Source organism: Cuculus canorus, chromosome 6 (assembly GCF_017976375.1).
Source record: "Cuculus canorus isolate bCucCan1 chromosome 6, bCucCan1.pri, whole genome shotgun sequence".
NCBI classification, from domain to species: Eukaryota; Metazoa; Chordata; class Aves; order Cuculiformes; family Cuculidae; genus Cuculus; species Cuculus canorus.
In genome coordinates this window covers 25488858-25513539 of record NC_071406.1, presented here as the reverse complement: position 1 = coordinate 25513539, position 24682 = coordinate 25488858, and the positions used below count along the sequence as shown (strand labels likewise).

The following is a 24682-nucleotide window of genomic DNA, read 5'->3' as shown; positions in this document are numbered from 1 at the left end:
GTTTAATCTTGAGCTTATAAACCCTTCATGACAATTACAGGGTTCTGGCTTGACCCTCCAGGCTTCTACTCATGTGACCTATCACACTGGTTACATTCAAAGGACACATAAAATAAAAGATAAAGTTCTGCAGGATGGAGCCCTTAGTGACATTTAAATATAAAATTTATGTTTATCAGAATAACTCACAGAAGGAGTCCTACCCAAGAGATTATGCTTAAAACCTATGGCTATAGTCAATATATCTCTAATTCTAGTCAATATACCTCTAATTCTAGAAACATTTATAGTCATCGGCATAGTCAGCAATATCAGCAGTTTTAAACACATGAAAAAAGTTGAGGGTGTTTGCATTTTGGCAAATTGACTCAATGTTTTCAGTGTTTGAGAAGGTAGTATCATCTGTCAGCAGCATGTGAAGGAGAAAGAGGCCTTGTGCGCTTCTGGTGTTCTTTCTAACAGATATCATTGTTTTTTCTATTTGTTTCTTCAACAAATCTGCAGCTGGAACAGCACCACCAAACTTCTCACAACGACTACAGAGCATGACTGCAAGACAAGGAAGTCAAGTTCGACTTGACGTGAGAGTGACTGGAATCCCTACACCTGTGGTGAAGTTCTATCGGGATGGAGTAGAAATCCAAAGCTCCCCCGATTTTCAAATTTTACAAGAAGGAGACCTTTACAGCTTAATAATTGCAGAAGCGTATCCTGAAGACTCCGGTACTTATTCAGTAAATGCTACAAATAATGTGGGACGTGCTACTTCAACAGCTGAGTTGCTAATTCAAGGTAATGGAGTTGGAGTTGTAAGCCATGAAAATAAGAGAGCATTCATTATTGTTATGGTACAATATGCACCACTTAATCAAAGTTATATCACTAAGTTCATTTATAACTTTTTTCTCAAGAACCATTGACTTGCAGTGAAAAAGCAGTGTCTTTGGTGAAAATTACTGAAGATTTTTACTGAGAATTTAAGACTGCCTTTTCCCCAGAATGGGTCTTTTTTACATTGAGGAAACAGTAAACAGAAAAAAACTGTAGGACATTTTCAGTTGTTCTTGTTTTGTTCTATAGATTTCCCAAACTCGTATTTGTTATCTGGCTTCCATAGAGTAGCTATATTAAACTGCAAAACCGTACATGGTCTTGTAAATGAGCCTGGTAAGTACGAAGATAGTTCTTCAGCAGAGGAGAATTGCAGAAGTGAATCATTCTACCCAGAGCAGTCTTGCTCGGATTTTACCTCAGTCCATCTTCGAGACTATGTAGTCATTTGAGATCCAGAACTGATTCTGAAGAATCTACAGTAAATGTGTTTTGATTTGGTTTGTCTGTGTTTTATTTTCTAATGACATAGTAATGCAGAAACACTATTTCAAGTGTTTCCGCAATTGCCTGTCTATAGATACTGCAGGAAAACCAGGTGGTTGCTTAATTCTTACTCTATAACTTGCGTATAACTGGAATTGACCATTCATTTATTTCTGCAACTGCTTATTGTTTGTTGCTATATGCAATTCTCCTGACCAAGAGTTTTCTCTTCCAAAAGGTGAGGAAGAAGCCGTTCCCGCTAAAAAGACAAAGACAATTGTTTCGACTGCTCAGATTTCACAAACAAGACAAGCCAGAATTGAAAAGGTATATTTTTCAAAAGCAAAGCAGGTAAGGCTAAAATGTGAATGATTACTTCTACAGTATCTCACACTCGGTTTCTTGATTTCCTTGTAGAAGATTGAAACCCACTTTGACGCCAGATCACTTACAAGTGTTGAAATGGTCATAGAAGGTGCAACAGCCCAACAGCTCCCACACAAAGCACCTCCACGAATGCCTCCTAGACCTACATCAAAATCACCAACCCCACCAATAATTGCTGCAAAAGCACAAATGGCACGACAGCAATCACCATCACCTGTTAGACAATCACCATCACCTGTAAGACATGTCAGAGCACCAACACCCTCACCAGTAAGGTAAACATTATTGTTTCAAACGAGACTGGTTTTTTTAGTTACTTTCACATATAGCAGTGATACTGTAGAATGAGAGCATAATACATAATGAAAAAACAAACTGACTTAATACTTGACTGTGTTTGTTCTTACTGTGAGCTAGAATGCTATATTTGCCACTGCTATAGAAGTACATGCTTCTTATGTAAATGTTCTATCCTATATGGAAGAAAGTCCATTAGAGAACAAATGCAACTGAACTAGAACTCAACACCCCAAGTTCATGATGAAAGACAATAAAACACTAGAACAGTTGGCCATTGATTGTTTTAGATGAACAGAGAGAAGAGTGATGGCATTCTAATGAGCAACAAACAGAATTGAAGGCTATGTAAAAAAACATGAACACATGTTTTATGTGTATGCTGGTAATGACTGCAGAAATAAAGTTCTGAATGTAGGCAATATGGTTACAGAAAAATGAAGTTTAGCTCTGCTGCATAAGGGGTCCTCAGAGAGATTGAAAAACAGGGCTCATGGTCTGGGAGACCCCAGGATATCTATGCTGAGAGGCAGGTAAATAGAATATTGCTTTGAAATCCTATGATTTTAGCATCCTGAAGCACCAGTGTTATGGAAGGAATATCTCCAAGGTGAGTACTTGGAAAATTCCCATTTAAATTGCCAGAGCTAGGTACGCTGGAGAGTTTTGCCCCATTGAGAATAATTTGCAGGGACAGGAAGAAATGGACTGATAGTAACTGACAATATCTAACAAATTGCATAGATGAAACAATAATTTAGTAGTGCCATCTAGAGTGCATATGGAAATGGGATTTTGTTCTCCTCTGCTAGTCAAACCACTTACAGACATACAATACATTTGAAAATAAACCCAAAAGTTAATATGATGTTTCTGCCCCCTAGTGCTGCAATTTGCTAGTGTTATCTGGGAAATTCAGCACAAAAAATTCCTTTCAAAGAAAATCTAAGTATGAAAGCCTGTTAAAGCATTTTTAAGAATGCTTTAAAGTTATCTGCTAAGGCTGGTATTGAATTTTTGGAATATCAGAATTTAGAAACTAGCGCTTTCCGAGTTGGCTACCTATTAGTGTGGCTGAGATTTATAAATGTAAGTATGGGAAAAAATACTGGCCCTGATCAGAAGTTTGCCTGGAGTCTGAACACACGTATGAAAAAACTCATGGAAGTGCAGAGGTACACACAGTTATGTTATGGCTAAGTGGCTGGCACAGGATATTTTTTAGGAAGCGTGCTTACAGTTTTGTTTACAGAGGCAGGACAACAGATATAATATGTAATACTCGCAGCCTGTGAACCTTTTATATTATTCCTGTTAGGAGGATTAAGATAGAGCAAATGGAAGCTAATGATATATTTTTATATTTTAAATACACACGCTTAAGTGAAATGTCCTTTGACATTCGCCCTTATTTCTTTTTGGAACTCTAACTAAGCTAAAGAAATATTCCATTTATGACTATGACAAAAATACGCATTAGGCATATTGTTAAAAGCAGATAAATGTCTAAACAAGTAGAACACCCTAAAAACACTTTTTAAGAATCTAATTACAAAGTATGGAAGATACCTTAAGTGGGGAATGAATTTAAGGTCAGGCTGAAGCTGTTTCCATAGCTATCATTGTATGACACTGCATTAATACTTTATTCTTTCATTAGGTCAGTTTCTCCTGCTGGAAGAATCTCCACCTCACCTATTAGACCAGTGAAATCTCCATCTCCAATCCGTAAAACACATGTAGCGACAACAGCTGGGGCTGAAGTCCTTCCTCCTTGGAAGCAGGAAGGATATGTTGCAAGCACAGAAGCCCAGATGAAAGAAACAAGAGTATCTACAAGTGCTACTCAAATAAGAACTGAAGAAAGATGGGAGGGGAGATACGGGGTCCAAGAACAAGTTACCATTAGTGGTGCTGCTGCTGCTGAGGTTGCGGCTGGTGCTAGAGAGGTAAAGTCTGGTTTTGGAAAGGGTGTTGTTTTTGCTTTGCTGAATAGATCTGCTAAATGGAGTCTGAGAGGCTGTGTGTAAAAATGTGTATGTATTTGCCGTTGAGAGAGTTCTGCTGCAAATATTTAAATGCTTCTTTACAACATTCTGCCTATGTACTTGTTATGTATGCGAAACATGAAAAAATGTCTTTTAATGTGACTAATATAGGTGAGAAAGGACAGTGAAAAAACAGCAGCTGTTGCTACGGTTGTTGCTGCTGTGGATCAAGCCATGGTGAGAGAACCAGCTCCAGGTGTTGTAGAGCAAACTGCTAAAAGGACAGCAATGGCTGCAGTCCACGTTCAGCCTGTTCAGGAGCAGGTAGAAATAGAGTACAGACATACTATGGTTTTCCCTTTATCCCTTCACCCAACACGCAAACAAGATATGATTCACTGTGAGGAATTAACAAACTACTACCCAGTGCACTGCAAAAGCATGCATTCTCGTACAGAACATCTGGACTGTTAAGGAATGCCCATGGATCACTTACTCCATTGCTTTCCATCATAGCAGGACTGAACTAATTATTCTTAAATTATTTTTAAGTTTAAGAATGCCTTCTATGAAAGTGATCCTGTATTCTCCCTTGTCATTTATTCTGTAACATTGTTCTTACACCTGAAGTTTTCCCTCTAATATCTTATTTATAATTTCCCTACTAGGAACAAAATAACTCTCCCTTAGTATTTTTCCTTTACTTGCATTCCTCTCTTCTTTTTCTTTCTCCTCTTCTTTTGACAATCAATTTGTTAAAATGAATTTTATGACATTGTTTTTTTGTTTGTTGCTATAAAAATTAGATGAGAAAGGAGGCAACGGTAGTAGTTACCAGTGATAAAGCCACAAAACAAACACTAATATCAAGAACTAGAGAAGAGATTGTTACTTCACAAGAACAAAGACACATCTCCCATGAAAAGGTGAACACAGATTTTACCTATGATTGTCATACCCTACCTTCTTCAAAAATCTAATCTCTCATCAAGAAGACAAGCCTATCAACGAGAAAAATGACATACCATAATATTGCTTTTTCATTATTTTTTCTTTTCATACATATTCACTCTTCTAGTGACATTGTCGTCATTCTCCCATCTGTCCTTCATGATGATTGTATTTCTTTTTTCATTCCTCTTCTATTATTAATACCCAACAATACAATAGATAAACTTGAAAAACATTAACTTAGAAAAAAATCTATTTTTTATATAGTGTATGATGATTTACTAGATAGTATTCTCAATCATTTAAAGAACTGACATGTGGGAAATATCTCTTGAATTTTCTTTTTTTTGTTTTCTGATTTGTTTCTAAGCTTGCTATTTGTAGCCTGCTTTGTTTGGGTCAGAAAAGGGAAGAAAAACTCATTCTGCACTGAAATCAACTTTGCAAATACTGATGTGTGATTAGAACTCAAATTATTTTAGTATGGGTTTCATCAGACAAATGTGATTTAATAGAAGACCAATTTTAATAGGGAAATATTCCATTTGCATTCTACTGAAATGCATGAGGAAGAAAAAGTGTAACCTATCTTTAAAGTACCGAGCAACTGAAATCCACCTGCGCAAAACCCCAAATTCTATGTGCATATTACATTTGAACTTCTTGGTAAAGTGAAAGCTACCTAAAACTTGGCTTTAGTATCCTACACTTTCTCCAACAGATTATGATGCAGGATAGTTTTTCTCTGATAGGAGCTTTTTTATTACTGCTTTCAGTAGCAAAGCAAGCATTTGTGGAATGTTTTATTACGTTTATGCTAAATGTATATACCTTTTATAAGAAGTCTGTTTGTGTTGTTATTGTTGTTTCCAGACTAGCTGATTTTGAAATCCGGAGTTTCATGTTTTTTCTCCCTTTCTTTTGTATCTTCTTTTCCAAATGAATCAAAAATCTCGTAGCACATATTTTTGAACAATGTCTCATTTAAATTTCTTTATTTGTAAACAACCAGGTGAGAAAAGAACCAGAGAAAACTCCAGTACCCACAGTAATAATTGCCACAGACAGAGCCAAAGAACAAGAAAGAATATCAGGAGCTAGAGAAGAAATATCTACGAAACATGAGCAAGTGCACATTGCTCATGAAAAGGTAAATAAACTTTACAGAGGTTGAGCTCATTATTATACTCTAGTAAGTTTTTAAATCTTATTCTTCATCAAATGTGCTGCATATCTTTCCTCTGCCAAAAATATTAAACTTTATAAATCAAGTTATTCCAGGAATAGGCCCAGCATCGCAGGTTCACTTCTACTGATTTCATAGCAGCTCTGCCTACAGAGGAAGAGTGCAGCTGCCATTCCCACAGATCCTTTGAGCATTACAGCTTTTACTGCCATAATACTAAGAATTTCATTTGATGCTTAATGACCTTTGCTTTTTGTCTGAAGGTAGATTTCTGAAGATAAATTGTAAAGGTTATCTCTCATGATTTGATATTTACATGTGGAGTTTGATTCAATGAAGTTCATATTTTTATGCAGGATGAATGCATCTGCTAGACCATATCGTGGAACCATTGTTTGTTGCAGTAACTGATGAAATAGTTCCATCTGCTGATGGGATTAAATATTAAGTCAGTAACACTAATTTTTCTGCAAACTGTTTCTACAAAACATAACAATAATATATCACAATTAACTAGGAAGTGGTAATATTCTTCTCTAATTCACACACAGATTAATGAAATATGTTAACTACTCTAAATGCATTGAGTTCAGCTAGCATGTAAGACAGGCTATAACTTGGTCTGCACAAAGGAATTATTTAATTTATCAGGTGACATTTTTCTCATTGATATACATTTTGTAACCTCATGCCACTTTCCCAAAAAGTTATATAGTTTTGACAACTGATATGATTGATCACTATTATTTTTCTTTACCATAAAAAACAGATAAGAAAGGAAGACACGAAACCTTCCGTACCTAAAGTAGTAATTACCACTGATAAACCTAAACCACAAGTCATAATATCAAAAAGTAAAGAAGGAATTTCTGCCAAACAAGAACCAGTGAGCATAACCCATGAAAAGGTGAATAGCAGTATCAACCATAGTTGGTTTTTTATCCTCTTTTGTTTACAAATCTTATATGTCCCACAAGAAAACTACTAACTATACTTTTCCAGCTCTTTTTTTCTAAGATTTATTCCACTTACGAACTTCTAAAACTAGTGTTAAATAGACTATATTATTCCACCTCTATCTTTCTCTCCTAACAGTTTTCATTAATAAGATGCCCATAATTCTCTTCTGCGTGACCTTTGGAATGGACTGACTGACTCCTGAAATGCATTTTAACTTTTTTTTAAAAAGAATTACTTTTATTTAATTAGGTGTCAGGATATAACAATACTTATCAGTATACATATAATGCAGAACTGTGTGCAGTGCACAAGGATCTAACGCCTTAATTCTCCTACCCTCTTCCCATTCCAAAATGCTTTCCCGTTGTTCAAATAACTTTCAAGATCATACGTAACTGAAACTTTTATTTCTGTTATGATAACTAGATTAAAAAGGAAGCTAAGAAAACTACTGTAGTTCCAAAAATAATTGCCACTGATAAAACCAAAGCACCAGTCACAGTGTCCAGAACTAGAGAAGAAATTACAGCCAAGCAAGAACAAATTCATCTGGCTTATGATGAGGTGAATATAGCTGTTGCAGATGTCAAATGCACTGTTACAATTCGTTTCATCTTTAATCATCACCTTTTAAGAGCTACTGGGGTACAATAGAATGCCCTTAAATTATTTCTTGATGATGTACCTGTTAAGTGGGATGATGGTCAATCAACAAGACTTTCTAGTGATAGAGGTTTATGTCTTGCCTTGTAAGAAAATACCAATTTTATGAGTACTGTTGCATTTCACTGTGAAATTCTACTCCCTGCCAGTGACTTTCACGTAATGTTTACTTGTTCACACTTCCTTTTTTCCATAAAATGATTCCTTGCAATTTTATGGTTGTCAGATGAAACAAATTCTCTCCGTTAAGGTTTGAATTGTATTGTTCTTTGTACAAGACAAACTTTAACATCCATTCAAGTCTGTCCAGTTTATTATTTCTGACAATCAGACATTTGTTGACACTGCTTTGTTCCGGTAGGACTCCCGCAGTAGAAAAGCTTTTCTGTTATACCATAGCCAGGAATGCTCATACGTGAGAGAATAGCATAGCTCCGAAGAGCTTTTATTTCAAGTCTATGTATCTACTTTGTTAGAAACAATATGGTACTTTCATAAATTACCTTTATAAAATGCAATTAAAATGTATATATAAAACATAAAGCATATAAAACCCACCAAGAGGAGTCAGACTGCTAAGAGATTGCAGTTACTTGACAGATGGTGTAAATTTAGTGCCAAATTCAGGTTGGTATAACGAATAATTTTGAAATCACCAACGACACTGCATAAGAGGTCCTTGTTATCTAAAGACTACTTTAATAATAAAATCTCTGTAAAAACTCACATTTTGACCTCACTTAAGTTATCTTATTTTAATGTTAAAATGTTTTATAATAAGCATGAAATTATCTATTAGTTTTTTCACACCTACAAGGCAAACATTTCATGTGCTTTGTTGCTACATCCAGATCAGCTATGACAGTAACAATGAACACTAGTATTAATCATCCTATCATCTACTGTAGACTGACTGGGCGGAAATTTGAACTCTGATGATATAGAAGTTATCATAGTAAAGTTTGTGTTGGAAGGGACCTTAAAGATCATCTAGTTCCAACCCCCCTGCCATGGGCAGGGACATCCCACCAGACCAGGCTGCCCAAGGCCCCATCCAACCTGGCCTTGAACATTTCCAGGGATGGAGCAGCCACAACCTCCCTGGGCAACCTGTGCCAGTGTCTCATCTCTCTCATGGTGAAGAAATTCTTCCTAATGTCTAGCCTAAATCTGCCCCTCACCAGTTTATACCCATTCCTCCTGGTCCTATCCCCACAAGCCTTTATGAATAGCCCCTCTCCAGCTTTCCTGTAGGCCCCCTTCAGGTACTGGAAGGTCACTATAAGATCTTCTCTGAGCCTTCTCTTCTCCAGGCTGAAGAGGCCCAAATCTCTCAGCCTGTCCTCATAGGGAGGTGCTCCAGCCCTCTGACCATCTTTGTAGCCTCCTCTGGATCTGTTCCAACAGCTCCATATCCTTTTTATGTTGAGGATTCCAGAACTGGACACGGTATTCCAGATGAGGTCTCACAAGAGAGGAATAGAGGGGCAGAATCCCTTCCCTTGACCTGCTGGTCATGCTTCTTTTGACGCAGCCTAGAATACAGTTGGCCTTCTCATCAACTAGCACCCCCAAGTCCTTCTCTGCAGGGCTGTTCTCAAGCATGTCATCCCCCATCGTGTACTGAAAAATGGGGATTGCTCCGACCCAGGTGCAGAACCTTACAGTGGGCCTTGTTGAACCTCACGAGATTCTCAGATGCCCACTTCTCCAGCCTGTCCATGTCCCTCTGGATGACATCCTGTCCTTCCAGTGTGGCAACTGCACCATTCAGCTTGGTATCATCTGCAAACTTGCTGAGGGTTCACTCAATCTCACTGTCAACATCATTGATAAAGATATTAAACAGCACCAGTCGCAGTACGGACCCCTGAGGCACTCCACTTTTCACGGATCTCCATCTGGACTTTGAGCCATTGACCACTACTCTCTGAATACGACCATCCAACCAGTTTCTTATCCACCTTACCATCCACCCACCAAATCCATATCTCTCCAATTTAGAGAGAAGGATGTTGTGGGGGACCGTGCCAAAGGCTTTACAGAAGCGTAGATAGATCACATCCGTTAGTTTACGCATGGTAAACCATGCAGTTACGTTGGTAACTGCTGCAGTTACCCCATCATAGAAAGCCACCAAGTTGGTCATACAGGACTTGCCCCGATGAAGCCATGCTGGCTGCCAATAATTACCTCCCTGTCCTCCATGTGCTATAGCATAGCTTCTAGGAGGATCTGTTCCATGATATTCCCAGGCACAGAGATGAGGCTGACAGGTCAGGAGATCTCAGGGTCGTCTTTTCTACCTTTTTTAAAAATGGGCACAACGTTACCCTTCTTCCAGTCACCAGGGACTTCTCCTGGAAGAAGGGTAACGTTGTTAGATAGTTGCTGCCCATTATGTCCATATTTGCTTACCTGCCCTGCTCTTTGACAAGCAGCCATATATGTGACTAAAAGTGGGCTTTCATACAAATGTCAATAAGTGTAAGGCACATAAGCATATATATGTTCTGAATGTGCATAGCTTGAGCTTAGAAGAAATGCCTATATTTGAATCTACTGACTCTGACATGTATCTGCGGTCAAATATATTTGATGTTTACATCATTATTTTTGTAAATGTATGCACTCTATCTTTGTATGAAATATACTTGAGTGAGCATTGTATTTTTAAGTATTTGTCAGATAGGCAAGCCTTTACTATAATGATGAATATTTGTATGAATTTTGCCAATGCAGACTGAAGCTGGAAAAAAGGCTGAAGCTGTAGCTACAGTTGTTGCTGCAGTTGATCAGGCACGTGTTCGATCACCCTGGGAACCAGAACAAGCAGATGAAGCTTATATAAAGCAGAGAACTTTGGAATACGGCTATAAAGAGCAAGCCGTAGTAGACCGCGTTGCTGAGGCCCCAGCAGAACGTCATGTTGTCACTAAAGAAGTTAAGACTGTCTATGTTCCTCCTGAGAAACCTGTCTCAGCTGCCGAAAAGAAGGAAGTTCATATATCGACAGAGGTTAGACTCAGTTTATATCGCATTCTTTTCCAAAAACTATGTCCCAGTAAAATCTGTTTCACTTTGGAGAACAGCATCACATTCTCAACAAATTTTTCATTGTTTTGTGTAGATAAAAAGAGCAGCAGAAACTAAGGCTGAGAAAACAATTCATGTTGAACACCCACGACCCCGCACAGCAAGTCCTCACTTCACAGTCTCCAAAATTGCTGTTCCTAAGCCAGATCATACATATGAGGTAAGAAGTGAAAGCTGCATTCAAGAAGAACAGCATGCTCATTTATAATGTAATAACCGATAGGTGACATTACATCTGGCTTTTTCCCCCACTCCAGTATTGTGCTTTCCAAATATGATCTGCAGTAGTTGTTGTTGGCTTGTTTGACCAATAAAAAGTGGTGCTGCAAGAAGACACACAAATTACTAAAATGTGAATTGTAATTATTAATTATTTAAACAAGCTTTTCATCTGTTTATGGATATAGCTTCTATACTTTGATGCAGTGAAATCATAAACATCTGTCATGCAATGTATGTTTTTTAAAGAGCACAGGTATCCCTCTTCAGTCTTATTGCGTGCATCAGTTCACTTGCGCATTGGAAATAGTTTTTTCTTTCTTCCTTGCAGATTATGACTTAATAATCTAATATTCAAACCAGAGAAAATCTTGACTGTGTAATATGACACTATCCATTTTTAATGTTAATTTTGCATTCTTCTGTTTGACTCCTTCACATAATATTTAAAGTTCCCATTTAATTAATTTTCTCATTCAAACATACTTTCTCTATTCATCTGGACTTTAAAAATGAACTCATCTTTCCTTCAAATTTAATTAAAAAACATAAAAATCACCAAAAATATGTTTCTTTTTAAATATTTATGTATGTTTTCCAAACATACATACACCTACAATAACATTTTGAAATCTCTTCAGTTACTTTAGTTACTGTTATGTAATTAGTAGTATTGTTTATTTCAGTATCAAACTGATTAAATGGAAAACTAAGACCTCAAGTCAATAAATTTAGAAGACATTTCTCATGTTCTACTTAAGACCCTCTTGACCATCAAATTCTAAAGTAAAAAGAAAATATTTGAATATTAGACACATCAAAAATAGTACAAGGATATTTTATCTCCAGTATTCTACTACTGCAGTCTTAATCTACATCATTTTCTTATACACAGCTCTTGCAATGTCAACAAATATGTAAGGAAGCAAATGTTGCATGTGCAATCTGCTCATGAAATGCACTGATGTAACTCTTTCTCTTTGGTTCCCTAGGTTTCGATAGCGGGATCTGCCATGGCTACTCTAGAAAAAGAGTTGTCATCTACTTCTGCTGTGCAAAAGATCACCAAGCCTGTTAAGCCACCTCAGCTAAAGCCACATGAAGTAAAGATAAAAGCAGAGGCAGTTGCCCCTCCGCAGTTTCCTTTTGGAGAGGCTGCTGAGACCTATAAAAGTCACTATGATGTTGAGACTAAAACACAGACAGGTGTAAGCATTAAAGATGAGGCAGTGCGGGAAGAACACTTGGTGTTGCGGAAAGAGGGTGAAGCAAAGGTACATTTTTAATAAATTTCTATCACTTTGACTGACTTCCATTTTAAAAACATACCATAGCCTCACGTTTGCAACTTCCCACTTTTATAGCATTCTCCTGACTTTTATCTTTCTTGTTTTATACAAATGCTTTTGAGGGCCTAATATTTACATGTGAAAAGCAAAGAGTTCTCTTTTAGCTAATTTCTTTTCTTATCTCAATTCTGCTGATTTTGTCCTTGGCTTTGCTAAGTGTTTATTAACCGTGTTTTAAACCACCTAGGTGACAGAAACTGCCAGAGTTCCTGTGCCTGTAGAAACTCCTGCTACTCCGCCCACCATAGTCTCAGTAAGTAATTTATATATACATTAGTGGAGCTATTGCTATTTTTTCTCCTATTTTGTATTCTAACTTTTATCTTTGAAAACCTGACTATGAAAATTTGGCTTTATTTGATCTTTTTAACCTCTGTATTAGAGGTTAGTCAGTCATACAATTTATCTGTGATGCAAACTATCATGAATGACTGTTATGGGGGTGATTCTTCACAATTATGTTGCATAGTAGGTTGACCTCTGCTGCAGTGGAAAAATTTCTTACCATGATCAGCAGAAACATCAACCTACTTTTTAATTTTCTTGTTAATAACAGTAATGCTCAGAGATCCCAAATCCAGTTTCAAGTACATTCTTTTGGAAAATTCCTCTTTTTTTCCTGGATACACTGCTGAACAGAAGACTGTTTTGAAGTAGACATTAAATTTTCCTTTCATCCATGTTATAGTTATTTGAATCTCTGTTAAGTAGTGAAAATTTATAATGATTGTGATACTCATTTTTGTCATTCAGGGCCTCAAAAATAAGACTGTGACTGAAGGCGAGTCTGTCACTCTGGAGTGCCATATCTCTGGTCATCCTCAGCCTACTGTAACGTGGTACAGGGAAAATTACAAGATTGAGAGCTCCATGGACTTCCAGATCACTTTCAAAGCAGGACTTGCTCGCCTTGTGATTCGTGAAGCCTTTGCAGAAGACAGTGGGAGATTTACCTGCACTGCTACTAATAAGGCTGGGAGTGTCAGCACTTCTTGCCACTTATATGTTAAAGGTAAGTATGTTTATCATTGTAGACATAATTTTTTTAACTACATATTACTTGTAATGTAACAGACATTTTTTCAGCTCCCAAGTAGAACATGTGCCTTGAATTGTATTCCAGGGTTGTAAGGTAACAGGGATGTAAGAATATGAGGAAAAGGCTAAATATAGGGCAACAAAGACTCTTAACTTGCTTCTTCAATGAAAGTACCTGGGCTTTTGAGCCAGTGAAGTAGTTAACCTTCTCTTTCTTTGTGTCGAACAAACTCACTGCTTAAGCACTATTCAAGTGTTTTAAAATCCAACACATATATATCATATTTGCCTTGCAGTTTCAGAAGAAATTGAGACTCGAGAAACCATTTCTGAGAAGGCTGTTACAGAAGAAAAACGGTAAAGTTACTTTCTTAAGCACACTGCTCCTACTATGGTCTTCAGTTTCTTGCACTCTGTTTATGAGTGCTTCTAACATCAACTCACTTACTTGCACTGTAATCTTATTTCAGCTATGTGGAGACAAAGGACATCGTAATGGAAGATGTCTCTGCTGCAGCAGAGGAAGTATCGGGAGAACCCATACCTCCTTTCTTCATTAGAAAACCCATAGTACATAAATTAATTGAAGGTGGGAGCATTATTTTTGAATGTCAAGTAGGGGGCAACCCAAAGCCACATGTCTACTGGAAAAAAGGTGGAGTTCCTTTAACGACTGGCTACAGGTACTTTGAATACAATGCGCAAGAACTATTTAAACATAGATTTTAATAATATTCAATTCGTGGTACCATAACTTTTATTCCCTTACTGATGCTGAGCCAAATAGGATCAGAGATATCCGTGACATTTTATTTTTGAAATGGAATAATCATAGAAGCATATCTTAATGTAAGACTTTAGAAGGCTCCTAAATTTTAAAAAATAAATATTTAAAAGACTGTAAAATGAGAGATGTTATATATACATAAAAATAAATAAGGAAGAAGTTTTGTGTTTGTTTTATTCTGTCTATGCAATGTTTGCATTCTATCTATGCAAATCTTATCTATAGAAAGCAACACACTTTCTAGCAGAGATAAAAACCTTGAACATTTGTAACATTCTTGAACATATCAATGCTATTAGGCCAAAGTACATGCACTCAGCATATGTCATTTTACTATGTCTAATAACTAGATCTCTGATACTTCAGTACTGCTGTTTGCATCCCATTTATTTTAGTGAGAATAGAAAGAAAGTAAACCTGTGCTTCAGTATCAGCGTGGTTATTTTTCCTACACTGTTCTGCAGATTCATTGAGTGAGAATTGCCTGCAAAACTTTCTCTTTATTTTTTTTCTTGTACAAGTTAGGAGTGATTCTCGTTAACTGTACAGTTAAAAGCAAATTCACTTAAAAGTCTGTTCATCAGAATTATAGAAAGCTTGTACTTTTATGTTCTCTGTAGATACAAAGTGAGTTACAAAAGAGAAACTGGGGAATGCAGACTTGAAATTTCTATGACTTTTGCCGATGATGCCGGAGAATACACTATTGTTGTTCGTAATAAACATGGAGAAGCTTCTGCAACGGTCTCCTTACTAGAAGAAGGTACGTTGTAGAATAAAGAAATGGGAAAAGTATTTCTTAAAATGAACAGTAAAATGCAGAAAATATTTTAAATTGTGATCAAGGTCTTTGCAGCTTAGTTTGGTCAATTCAAGAAATGTAAAGGGTGTTATGGTGTCTCAGTTTCTGCAAGACAGAGTATTTATCATCAGGTTCTTGAAGAATACATATTCTTTGTAAGAATTTGTAGCTATACCAGCATTGTTCTGTTAACATCCATAACAGCCAACATAACATAAGACATTCAGAGAGTCTGATAGTTTGCTCTATTACAGGGAAAGAAGCTAACTCTTTTTTTTTAGAAAATTGTCCTTATGAAAGTGCATGAAACTTTGCAGGAGATAGAACTACAGTGAAGAAATTGTAAAATAGCCTCTACAGGTACTTCCACTTTGAGAACTAGAACACTTAAATAGAACAGTAAAACTTAGCTGTTTATAAAGCTCATCTGAAAACACCAGTCTTTGCATATTATTGCTGTTCGTATTTTACTGACTAAACAGACAAAAGGTCTGATTGAATCACAAAAAAAAGTAAAATTCATTTGTACTAATTTTTTCTATTCAATGCAGTGAAACACACAATAACTTATCAAAATTAATGTGTTCTTCATTCTTAGCTGATTATGAAGCCTACATAAAATCACAACAAGAAATGATGTACCAAACTCAAGTGAGTGCATATGTACAGGAACCTAAAGTGGCTGAGGTAGCCCCACCTATTTCATATGGCGACTTTGAAAAAGAATATGAAAAAGAACAAGCCTTAATTAGGAAGAAAATGGCAAAAGATACGGTGATGGTCAGAACTTTTGTAGAAGATGAGGTATGTCTACCACTCCATAATCATTTTGTATACTGACATTTTACCAGTACCAATCATGTCTTTACAAGGTCATTATCTCATACACAGAGCTAATCCTCTTGCTTTTCTGTATAGGAACACCGTATTTCTTCTTTTGAAGAAAGACTTATCAAGGAAATTGAACTCAGAATTATTAAGACCACTTTATATGAACTTCTCGAAGAAGATGGAGAGGAGATGATGGTTGATATTTCTGAATCTGAAGCTATAGAAGCTGGATTTGATTTAAGATTAAAGAATTACAGAACCTTTGAAGGAACAGGAGTTACTTTCCATTGCAAAATGACTGGTTATCCATTGCCAAAGGTACCCCAAACCCGTATGACATTAATGTGTTTTAAATACCACTTGGTGCTCTATGTAAAAAAAAAATCTTCTATTATCCCATTGTCAGATATTCTACATGCTGCACAGAAAACAGCAAATCTCAAATGAAATAAAATCTTTTGTTCTGATATCAAGCTCAATTTTCTTTCTGCTCTTTAATAGAATAGTGTTAGGTTGGCTACCCAGTTCAGAGGTAGCTTAGATTTACTACGTAATTAGGTCTTGCTTCTCAGTATGTCTGAGCTAGAGTACACAAGTGGGAAGCACAGTAGCAAGTCCAGTCTGGGTCACTTTACTCTTATGTCAAAATGGCCTTTATATTTGTTTTGAGCTCCAAATTTCATGTTTCAGGGTATTGTGAAAGCGTGTTACTTTAGTCTGGCTTATTTCAAGTAAAATGTTATCCTGTATTCATGGACTGTGACTATACATCAGCTGAAAAATAGGAAGTTATAATATGTTCTATGCATGGATCATTATTGGATCATTGTCTTTAGGAGAGTTCACATAGCATTCTACTCTCTTTCCTTGCAGATTGCATGGTACAAAGATGGTAAACGCATAAGGCATGGAGAACGCTACCAGATGGAAGTTCTGCAAGACGGCAGTGCCAGCCTGCGTTTGCCTGTTGTTTTACCTGAAGATGAAGGAATTTATACTGCCTTTGCCAGTAATATGAAAGGAAATGCCATTTGCTCAGCGAAACTCTATGTTGAGCCAGTTGCACCCACAGCAACTCCAGGTTATATGCCAGGACCAGAAGTTATGAGAAGATATAGGTAAGAACACAGTAATGTACAGATTTCATGAGACTTCAGTGTGCAGTGATAGAGCGAGAACTCATTACACAGAAGCTAAACAGCTTAAGTTACTGGAGTTTGCATACCTATAGACAAGTTCTAAATGTCATTTTCATGGCTTACATTGATTTATGTGCCAGCACTTTTCTGATTTGCATTCTTAATGAGCAAAGCAATTCCCAGCATACCATTATTCACTGACACGGTATCAGATTTACAGCCTCAGCAACCATACTCATTTCTCAAAGTACTCAGTTTTTTGAAAAAAAAATTCTTCTGCACTTGGGGTTTCAGTACTGTGTGCAACTCTTACTTCCTACTCTTGAAATAGTTGTATTTCTATCATAGAAATAATCGAGCATCACCATATACTGTGTTCCATCTCCATACGCATGCACATGCATGCACATATTTACACAGTATTGTAAGCTATCTGTAGACTACCCAAAACCCCCAAATTTCCCTGGCTGTGGTGTACTGATACTATCCAGCTACACAAATTACTGTCAAAAGCCTAAAGAAAATTGACTACAAATAAAAATTACATTTGTCACAGTATCTCACATAGATAAATTGGTACCCTTGAAAATAAATGATGCTAAAGGCAAAAGACCATCTCTGTTTATCATATCAGCTCAATGCTATATAATGTTATCATACAAATTGTCTTATTTTTTCCTTCCAGATCTATTTCTCCACGCTCTCCAAGCCGGTCTCCTGCCCGCAGTTCTCCTTCTCGTTCTCCTGCCCGCAGATTAGAAGAAACTGATGAAGGACAGCTAGAGAGACTATATAAGCCAGTTTTTGTCCTGAAACCCACATCATTCAAATGTTCACAGGGGCAAACAGCAAGATTTGACTTAAAAGTAGTTGGTAGACCTATGCCAGAGACATATTGGTTCCATAATGGTACACCAGCTTCATTTTCTTCAACAAATAATTAAAAAAAAAAATTATATGCACTTTATACTTTTCTGAAACACTGTTTTGAGTGCAATTGTTTTTTTCTTGTGTATCTGCAGGTCAACAAGTGGTTAATGACTACACCCATAAAATAGTAATTAAAGAGGATGGAACCCAGTCATTGATTATTGTTCCTGCTATGCCTGAAGACTCTGGAGAATGGGCTGTAATTGCTCAGAATAGGGCAGGCAAAGCTTCAGTCTCAATGACACTGACCGTGGAAGGTATTTACTGGGCATGCTATTTTTAAGACACTGAGGAGTACTTCTTATTAAAAAAAAAATGGTTATGTGACTTCCTCTTGTGATAAATTGTCCTTGCTCTTCCAGCTAAGGAAGACCTAGTCAGACCACATTTTGTGGAAAGGCTGAAGAATGTTAGTGTAAAAGAGGGCTCTAGACTGGAGATGGCAGTGAAAGCTACTGGTAACCCTAACCCCGACATTGTATGGCTGAAGAACAGTGACATCATTGTACCTCATAAATACCCCAAGATAAAGTAAGCATTTTTAATTTTTTTTACACGGTAAAGGAGTTGATAATCACTGTCCTGCAAAGTGCTACCGACAGTGTGCTGAATACTTTTGCTTCCATAGAAAAAATTCACTGAGGGCTTAGTCTAATGGCTACTGAATCTACTACCAGCTTCTTCATTTCAGAAAGGCTAAGAGATATTTTATATCTTGTAGGACTCATTAAATTTTTTCCAACTTGTGTATTTGTGTATTTTGTATTCTGCAAAGCCAATGCTTTTGTAATACAACAAAGATTTAGGGAACCATTATCTGTCTCTTATTTTTTAAGTCCTCTTAAAAAATCTGCACTGAATTCAAGAATGTTTTTTATTAGCTTTCTCTGTTTGATTCTTATAAGCATAAATAAACATAAACAACATGTCTAATTCCTCCAGAGATTTGCCTTTGGAGTCTTTGACCTGATTTTAGAGAAGGGGAAGAATTAATATTAAAGAACTACAAAAAAGTTTAAAAAAAATTGTTTTAATATTTCAGGATTGAGGGAACCAAAGGGGCAGCAGCCCTTAAAATTGAATCTACTGCCAGGCAAGACGCTGCATGGTATACTGCTACTGCTATCAATAAAGCTGGGCGGGACACTACTCGGTGCAAAGTAAATGTTGAAGTTGAACATGCAGAGCCTGAACCAGAAAAGAGATTAATCATTCCAAAAGGAACTTACAAAGCCAAAGAGATTGCAGCACCAGAGTTAGAGCCTCTCCATTTGCGGTATGGTCAAGAGCAATGGGAGGAAGGAGATCTCTATGACAAAGAAAAACAACAGAAACCATTTTTTAAGAAGAAACTCACATCTTTACGGCTCAAGCAATTTGGACCAGCACACTTTGAGTGCAGGCTTACACCAATTGGTGACCCAACCATGGTGGTGGAGTGGTTACATGATGGCAAACCCTTGGAAGCAGCTAATAGACTCCGCATGATCAATGAGTTTGGGTACTGTAGCCTGGACTATGGAGTAGCCTATTCTAGAGATAGCGGAGTGATCACTTGCAGGGCAACTAACAAATATGGTACAGACCATACATCCGCTACTCTGATTGTAAAGGATGAGAAAAGCCTTGTGGAAGAATCACAGTTGCCAGAAGGCAGAAGGGGGCTGCAGCGAATTGAAGAGTTAGAAAGAATGGCCCATGAGGGTGCTCTTCCTGCAGTTGCAGTAGACCAAAAGGAAAAACAAAAGCCAGAGATTGTTTTGGTCCCTGAACCTTCAAGAGTCCTGGAAGGTGAAACAGCACGATTCCGCTGTCGTGTGACTGGCTATCCTTTGCCTAAGGTCAACTGGTACCTCAATGGACAGCTCATCCGTAAGAGCAAAAGGTTTAGACTCCGTTATGATGGAATCTACTACCTGGATATTGTGGACTGCAAATCATATGACACAGGAGAGGTGAAAGTAACTGCAGAGAATCCAGAAGGCTTTATCGAACATAAGGTGAGACTAGAGATCCAGCAGAGGGAAGACTTCAGATCTGTTCTTCGTCGTGCTCCTGAACCCAAACACGAGCCTGTACTGCCAGAGCCTGGAAAACTTCAATTTGAGGTACAGAAGGTAGACAAACCTGCAGAGAAAACAACCAAAGAAGTGGTGAAACTGAAAAGGGCTGAAAGAATCACTCATGAGAAGCTTTCAGAGGAATCTGAAGAGCTGCGTAGTAAATTCAAACGTAGGACAGAAGAGGGCTATTATGAAGCCATCACTGCTGTGGAACTTAAGTCTCGCAAAAAAGATGAATCATATGAAGAAATGTTAAAAAAGACAAAAGAAGAACTTCTTCACTGGACCAAAGAGATTCCAGAGGAAGAGAAGAAAGCACTTCCTCCTGAAGGCAAAATCACCATTCCAACATTCAAACCAGAGAAGGTGGAGCTTAGTCCAAGCATGGAGGCACCCAAGATATTTGAACGAATTCAAAGCCAGACTGTAGCCCAGGGGACAGACGCACACTTTCGTGTGAGAGTGGTGGGGAAACCAGACCCTGAGTGCCAGTGGTACAAAAATGGTGTGCAGATTGAAAGGACTGATCGTGTGTATTGGTATTGGCCTGAAGATAACGTTTGCGAATTAGTCATCAGAGATGTGACATCTGATGATTCTGCCAGCATCATGGTGAAAGCAGTGAATATAGCTGGTGAAACTTCCAGCCATGCTTTCCTGTTAGTACAAGGTAATCTAAATTCTCCCACTTTTACCATTCTGCTTGCTATAGTGTATTGTCTATATGGCCAGTGCACTTTTGATTCATTACATATTCTTTTGCAGCCAAGCAGTTAATCAGCTTCACTCAGAAGTTACAAGATATCATTGCTAAAGAAAGAGACTCCATGGCAACATTTGAATGTGAGACATCGGAACCCTTTGTCAAAGTGAAATGGTTTAAGGATGGAATTGAGATTCATTCTGGCGACAAATACAGGATGCACTCAGACAGAAAGGCTCATTTTCTTTCTGTACTAGCAATTGAAATGTCTGATTCTGATGACTACAGCTGTGCACTGGTAGAAGATGAATCCATAAAAACTACTGCAAAGCTTACTGTTGAAGGTAAGAAGCACACAGCTGAGTACCATTCAATGCTGTTAAAGTGAAATCAGCATCAGGAAGAAATGCACTAAGAAATGTTCAACCTGATTACATATTCTTAGAATCCAATATGAAAATTTGGAGATATAGTTATGTGAAATAGTTACGCCATATATATGTTAATTTCCTTAGGTTCCTTTAATAAGAAATGTTTTCATCAAGGGTATCTAATCAAGCTTGTTCATGAACGTAATTATTTTTGCCTGTAGGTGCTGTGGTTGAGTTTATTAAAGAACTTGAGGATGTTGAAGTGCCAGAAACCTTCTCAGGTGAACTTGAATGTGAGGTTTCCCCAGAAGATGTAGAGGGGAAATGGTATCACGGTGATGTTGAACTCACTTCTAATCATAAATATGTGATTGCGTCCCGCCGTGGTCGCCAAATTCTCACCATTAAAGATGTTAATAAAGATGATCAAGGAGAGTATAGCTTTGTTGTTGATGGAAAAAGGACTCGCTGCAAACTGAAGATGAAGCGTAAGCATTTCTAATACCTACATTGTCTCTATATTATAGATTTTCTATATTTATTAGAGTTATATCACTACAAAGCCATATTGTCTTATTATTCAATATTCTGCTTATCTGCTATGAAGATTAATTAATTTAATTTCATTCTACAGCTCGTCCCATGGCTATTCTTCAAGGACTTACTGATCAAAAAGTCTGTGAGGGAGATATTGTACAACTCGAAGTTAAAGTCTCCCTAGAAAACGTGGAAGGCGTATGGATGAAAGATGGTCATGAAATTCAATCAAGTGATCGTATTCACATTGTTTTGGATAAACAATCACACATGTTGCTGATAGAAGATGCAACAAAGGAAGATAGTGGAACTTACTCTTTTAGTGTTCCTGATCTTGAACTGTCAACCACTGGACATGTCACAGTGTACAGTAAGTACTGTCGTGATAAGTGAAGTGTTTGATTTATGGATCCTTTAGGATTAATTCCTAAAGGTATAGTTTTTTTTCATGATGAATATTTTTGAACTTGACAGGTGTTGAAATAATGGTGCCTCTGAAAGATGTTCGCGTAATTGAAGGAACAAAAGCTATCCTCGAATGCAAAGTTTCAGCACCCGATGTGTCTTCCTCCAAATGGTACCTAAATGATCATCAGATAAAGCCTGATGAACGTGTACAAGCTGTATGTAAAGGCACTAAGCAGAGGCTAGTGCTTACCAGAACCCATGCATCAGATGAAGGACAGTATAAGCTTATGGTTGGCAAAGTTGAAACAAGCTGCAATGTCACAGTTGAAAGTAAGTTTCTTTTAAGATGTACAGTTTTTTGCGAAATTATTTCTTTAAATCCAAAAATCTGGAATCAACTAATATATTTGTAATGTGTTCTTTTAATAGAAATTCAGATTATTAGAGGTCTTCATGACATCACCTGCACTGAAACACAGAATGTATGCTTTGAGGTCGAGCTCTCCCATTCAGGGATTGATGTGATTTGGCATTTCAAAGGTCAAGAGATCAAGGCTGGTCCTAAATATAAAATTGAAGCACATGGCAAAATATATAAATTGACAGTGGTGAAGATGATGAAAGATGATGAAGGAGAATACGTATTTTATGCTGGAGAGAAGAAAACCTCTGGAAAACTTACAGTAGCAGGTTAGTAAAGTTAAAGTCCAAGATTTTTATTTCACTGTTATTGAAAAACAAGGGTTAAGGTACTTGTAGCAATTGTGCTATTTCTGTACTTTTTTCCTTTAATTTATATTTTTTTCCTACATTATTCTTGCTTTTCCTCTTGTCTTTTGTCCTCGCTATAATTTGAATTCCACAAAGCCTTCAAGTAAATGCTATATGTTTTGCTAAGTCAGAGCCATACGCAGAAGGACATAGTATGCTTTTGATGTAATTAATGTAAAAGAAAGGTTTTTGTCTTTAATGTTCAGTATGCCTCTGCTGATAATAAAAATAATAAAAGACAATAACTGGGAAAGACGTAAAAAACACCTTTTTGTGATGTTCTTGCTGTTTCACAGAACTCAGAATGTCCATGAACATGCTGCAAATTAGAGCAAAGAATTTCAGCACCAAATATTCACGTGATTGCATTTTCTGTACGTGGGGGGGGGAAGATTGAACAGCAATACAACAAAAAACATGTGCTTTTTTTTCTTCCCAACAGGTGGTGCCATTTCAAAGCCTCTCACTGACCTAACTGTGGCTGAGTCCCAGGCAGCTGTTTTTGAATGTGAGGTGGCAAATCCTGAATCAGATGGCCAGTGGTTAAAAAATGGTAGACCTTTATCTATGACAGATCAGTACCGTGCTGAATCTGATGGTGTAAAGAGAAGGCTCAACATCCCTGTCACAAAACTGGATGATATGGGTGAATACAGTTACGAAATAGCAAGCTCAAAGACTTCGGCTAAACTGAAGGTGGAAGGTCAGTATTTTTTATAAGCAATTGATGAATTTAAGACTCGGTCCAGCATTACTCACTGTTTCCTGGATTAGGTCCCAAGATTTAACCATATATTGCTTCATTTCTTAAAAACATATATTGTGATGCACTTTCTGAGGTACCAAACTTTGTTTTGGAGTCTTCATATTTGGAATTTTGTACGGTATTTTACTGAAAGTACATTTTTTTCAAGGTACTGGCTAGCTGCTAGTCACTCTTTGCTAGTGGTGTATTAATAATATCAAATAAAACCCCGTTTCTTATGGATGCTATAATAAATATTACAAGCATGCCACTTTGGTGGCATAAAGCAATACATACATACCAGATTTTAAAATGAAATGCCGTGGTTCAGTTTTATTAAGATTATGACGTCTACTATAATTTTAATTTTTGATCTGTTTTGTCAAGTTATTTTTGCTTGTTTTTTTCCCTAGCTGTTAAGATAAAGAAGACATTAAAGAACTTAACTGTGACAGAAACACAGGAGGCAGTTTTCAGTGTAGAACTGACCCACCCTGATGTGAAAGGAGCTCTGTGGATTAAAAATGGTGTTGAACTTGAATCAAATGACAAATATGAAATTTCAGTGAAAGGAACTATTCACACACTGAAAATAAAAAACTGTGTTGTCACTGATGAGTCTGTTTATAGCTTTAAGCTTGGAAAAATAGGAGCAAATGCCAGACTTCATGTGGAAAGTAAGTGAACTTGGTTTCAATATGTGTCTTAATGTGTGGTTTATAATTCAAATCAAACACGCTGCTGAATCTTGTTAACTTTTTTCCTCAAGCTGTCAAGATCATCAAAAAGCCAAAGGATGTGACTGCTTTGGAAAATGCTGTTGTCTCCTTTGAACTGAGTGTATCTCACGATACTGTACCAGTCCGATGGTTCCACAAAAACATTGAGCTTAAACAAAGTGATAAATACAAGATGATTTCTCAAAGGAAAGTTCACAAGCTTATGCTGCATAATGTATCTCCCGCTGATGCTGGGGAATACACAGCCCTTGTTGGGCAAATTGAGTGTAAAGCAAAGCTGTTTGTGGAAAGTAAGTATTGTAAGTTTGTAAGGTCATTGCTACACCAATTCATATTGAATGCCTTGAACTGACAATAACCTGTTATGCTTGCTTGTTTGTTTGTTTGTTTGTTTACAGACTTCC

General features: G+C 37.1%; 1 protein-coding gene across 1 annotated transcript in view; it reads left to right on the top strand.

Annotated features, from left to right (window-relative positions):
* Nucleotides 1–24682, top strand: part of TTN (titin) — a 240400-nt gene that overhangs the window by 6806 nt on the left and 208912 nt on the right. The window contains 32 exon segments of the mRNA XM_054069478.1: nucleotides 505–792; nucleotides 1556–1644; nucleotides 1735–1979; nucleotides 3662–3950; nucleotides 4161–4313; nucleotides 4796–4915; nucleotides 5953–6090; nucleotides 6896–7033; nucleotides 7513–7650; nucleotides 10492–10767; nucleotides 10880–11005; nucleotides 12057–12338; nucleotides 12601–12666; nucleotides 13167–13425; nucleotides 13748–13808; nucleotides 13922–14134; nucleotides 14859–15001; nucleotides 15639–15844; nucleotides 15959–16189; nucleotides 16745–16989; nucleotides 17696–17919; nucleotides 18033–18197; nucleotides 18303–18471; nucleotides 18983–20673; nucleotides 20769–21050; nucleotides 21299–21565; nucleotides 21712–21984; nucleotides 22089–22352; nucleotides 22452–22712; nucleotides 23236–23496; nucleotides 23952–24215; nucleotides 24308–24568. Of these exon segments, the coding sequence (XP_053925453.1) occupies nucleotides 505–792; nucleotides 1556–1644; nucleotides 1735–1979; nucleotides 3662–3950; nucleotides 4161–4313; nucleotides 4796–4915; nucleotides 5953–6090; nucleotides 6896–7033; nucleotides 7513–7650; nucleotides 10492–10767; nucleotides 10880–11005; nucleotides 12057–12338; nucleotides 12601–12666; nucleotides 13167–13425; nucleotides 13748–13808; nucleotides 13922–14134; nucleotides 14859–15001; nucleotides 15639–15844; nucleotides 15959–16189; nucleotides 16745–16989; nucleotides 17696–17919; nucleotides 18033–18197; nucleotides 18303–18471; nucleotides 18983–20673; nucleotides 20769–21050; nucleotides 21299–21565; nucleotides 21712–21984; nucleotides 22089–22352; nucleotides 22452–22712; nucleotides 23236–23496; nucleotides 23952–24215; nucleotides 24308–24568 (8088 nt within the window).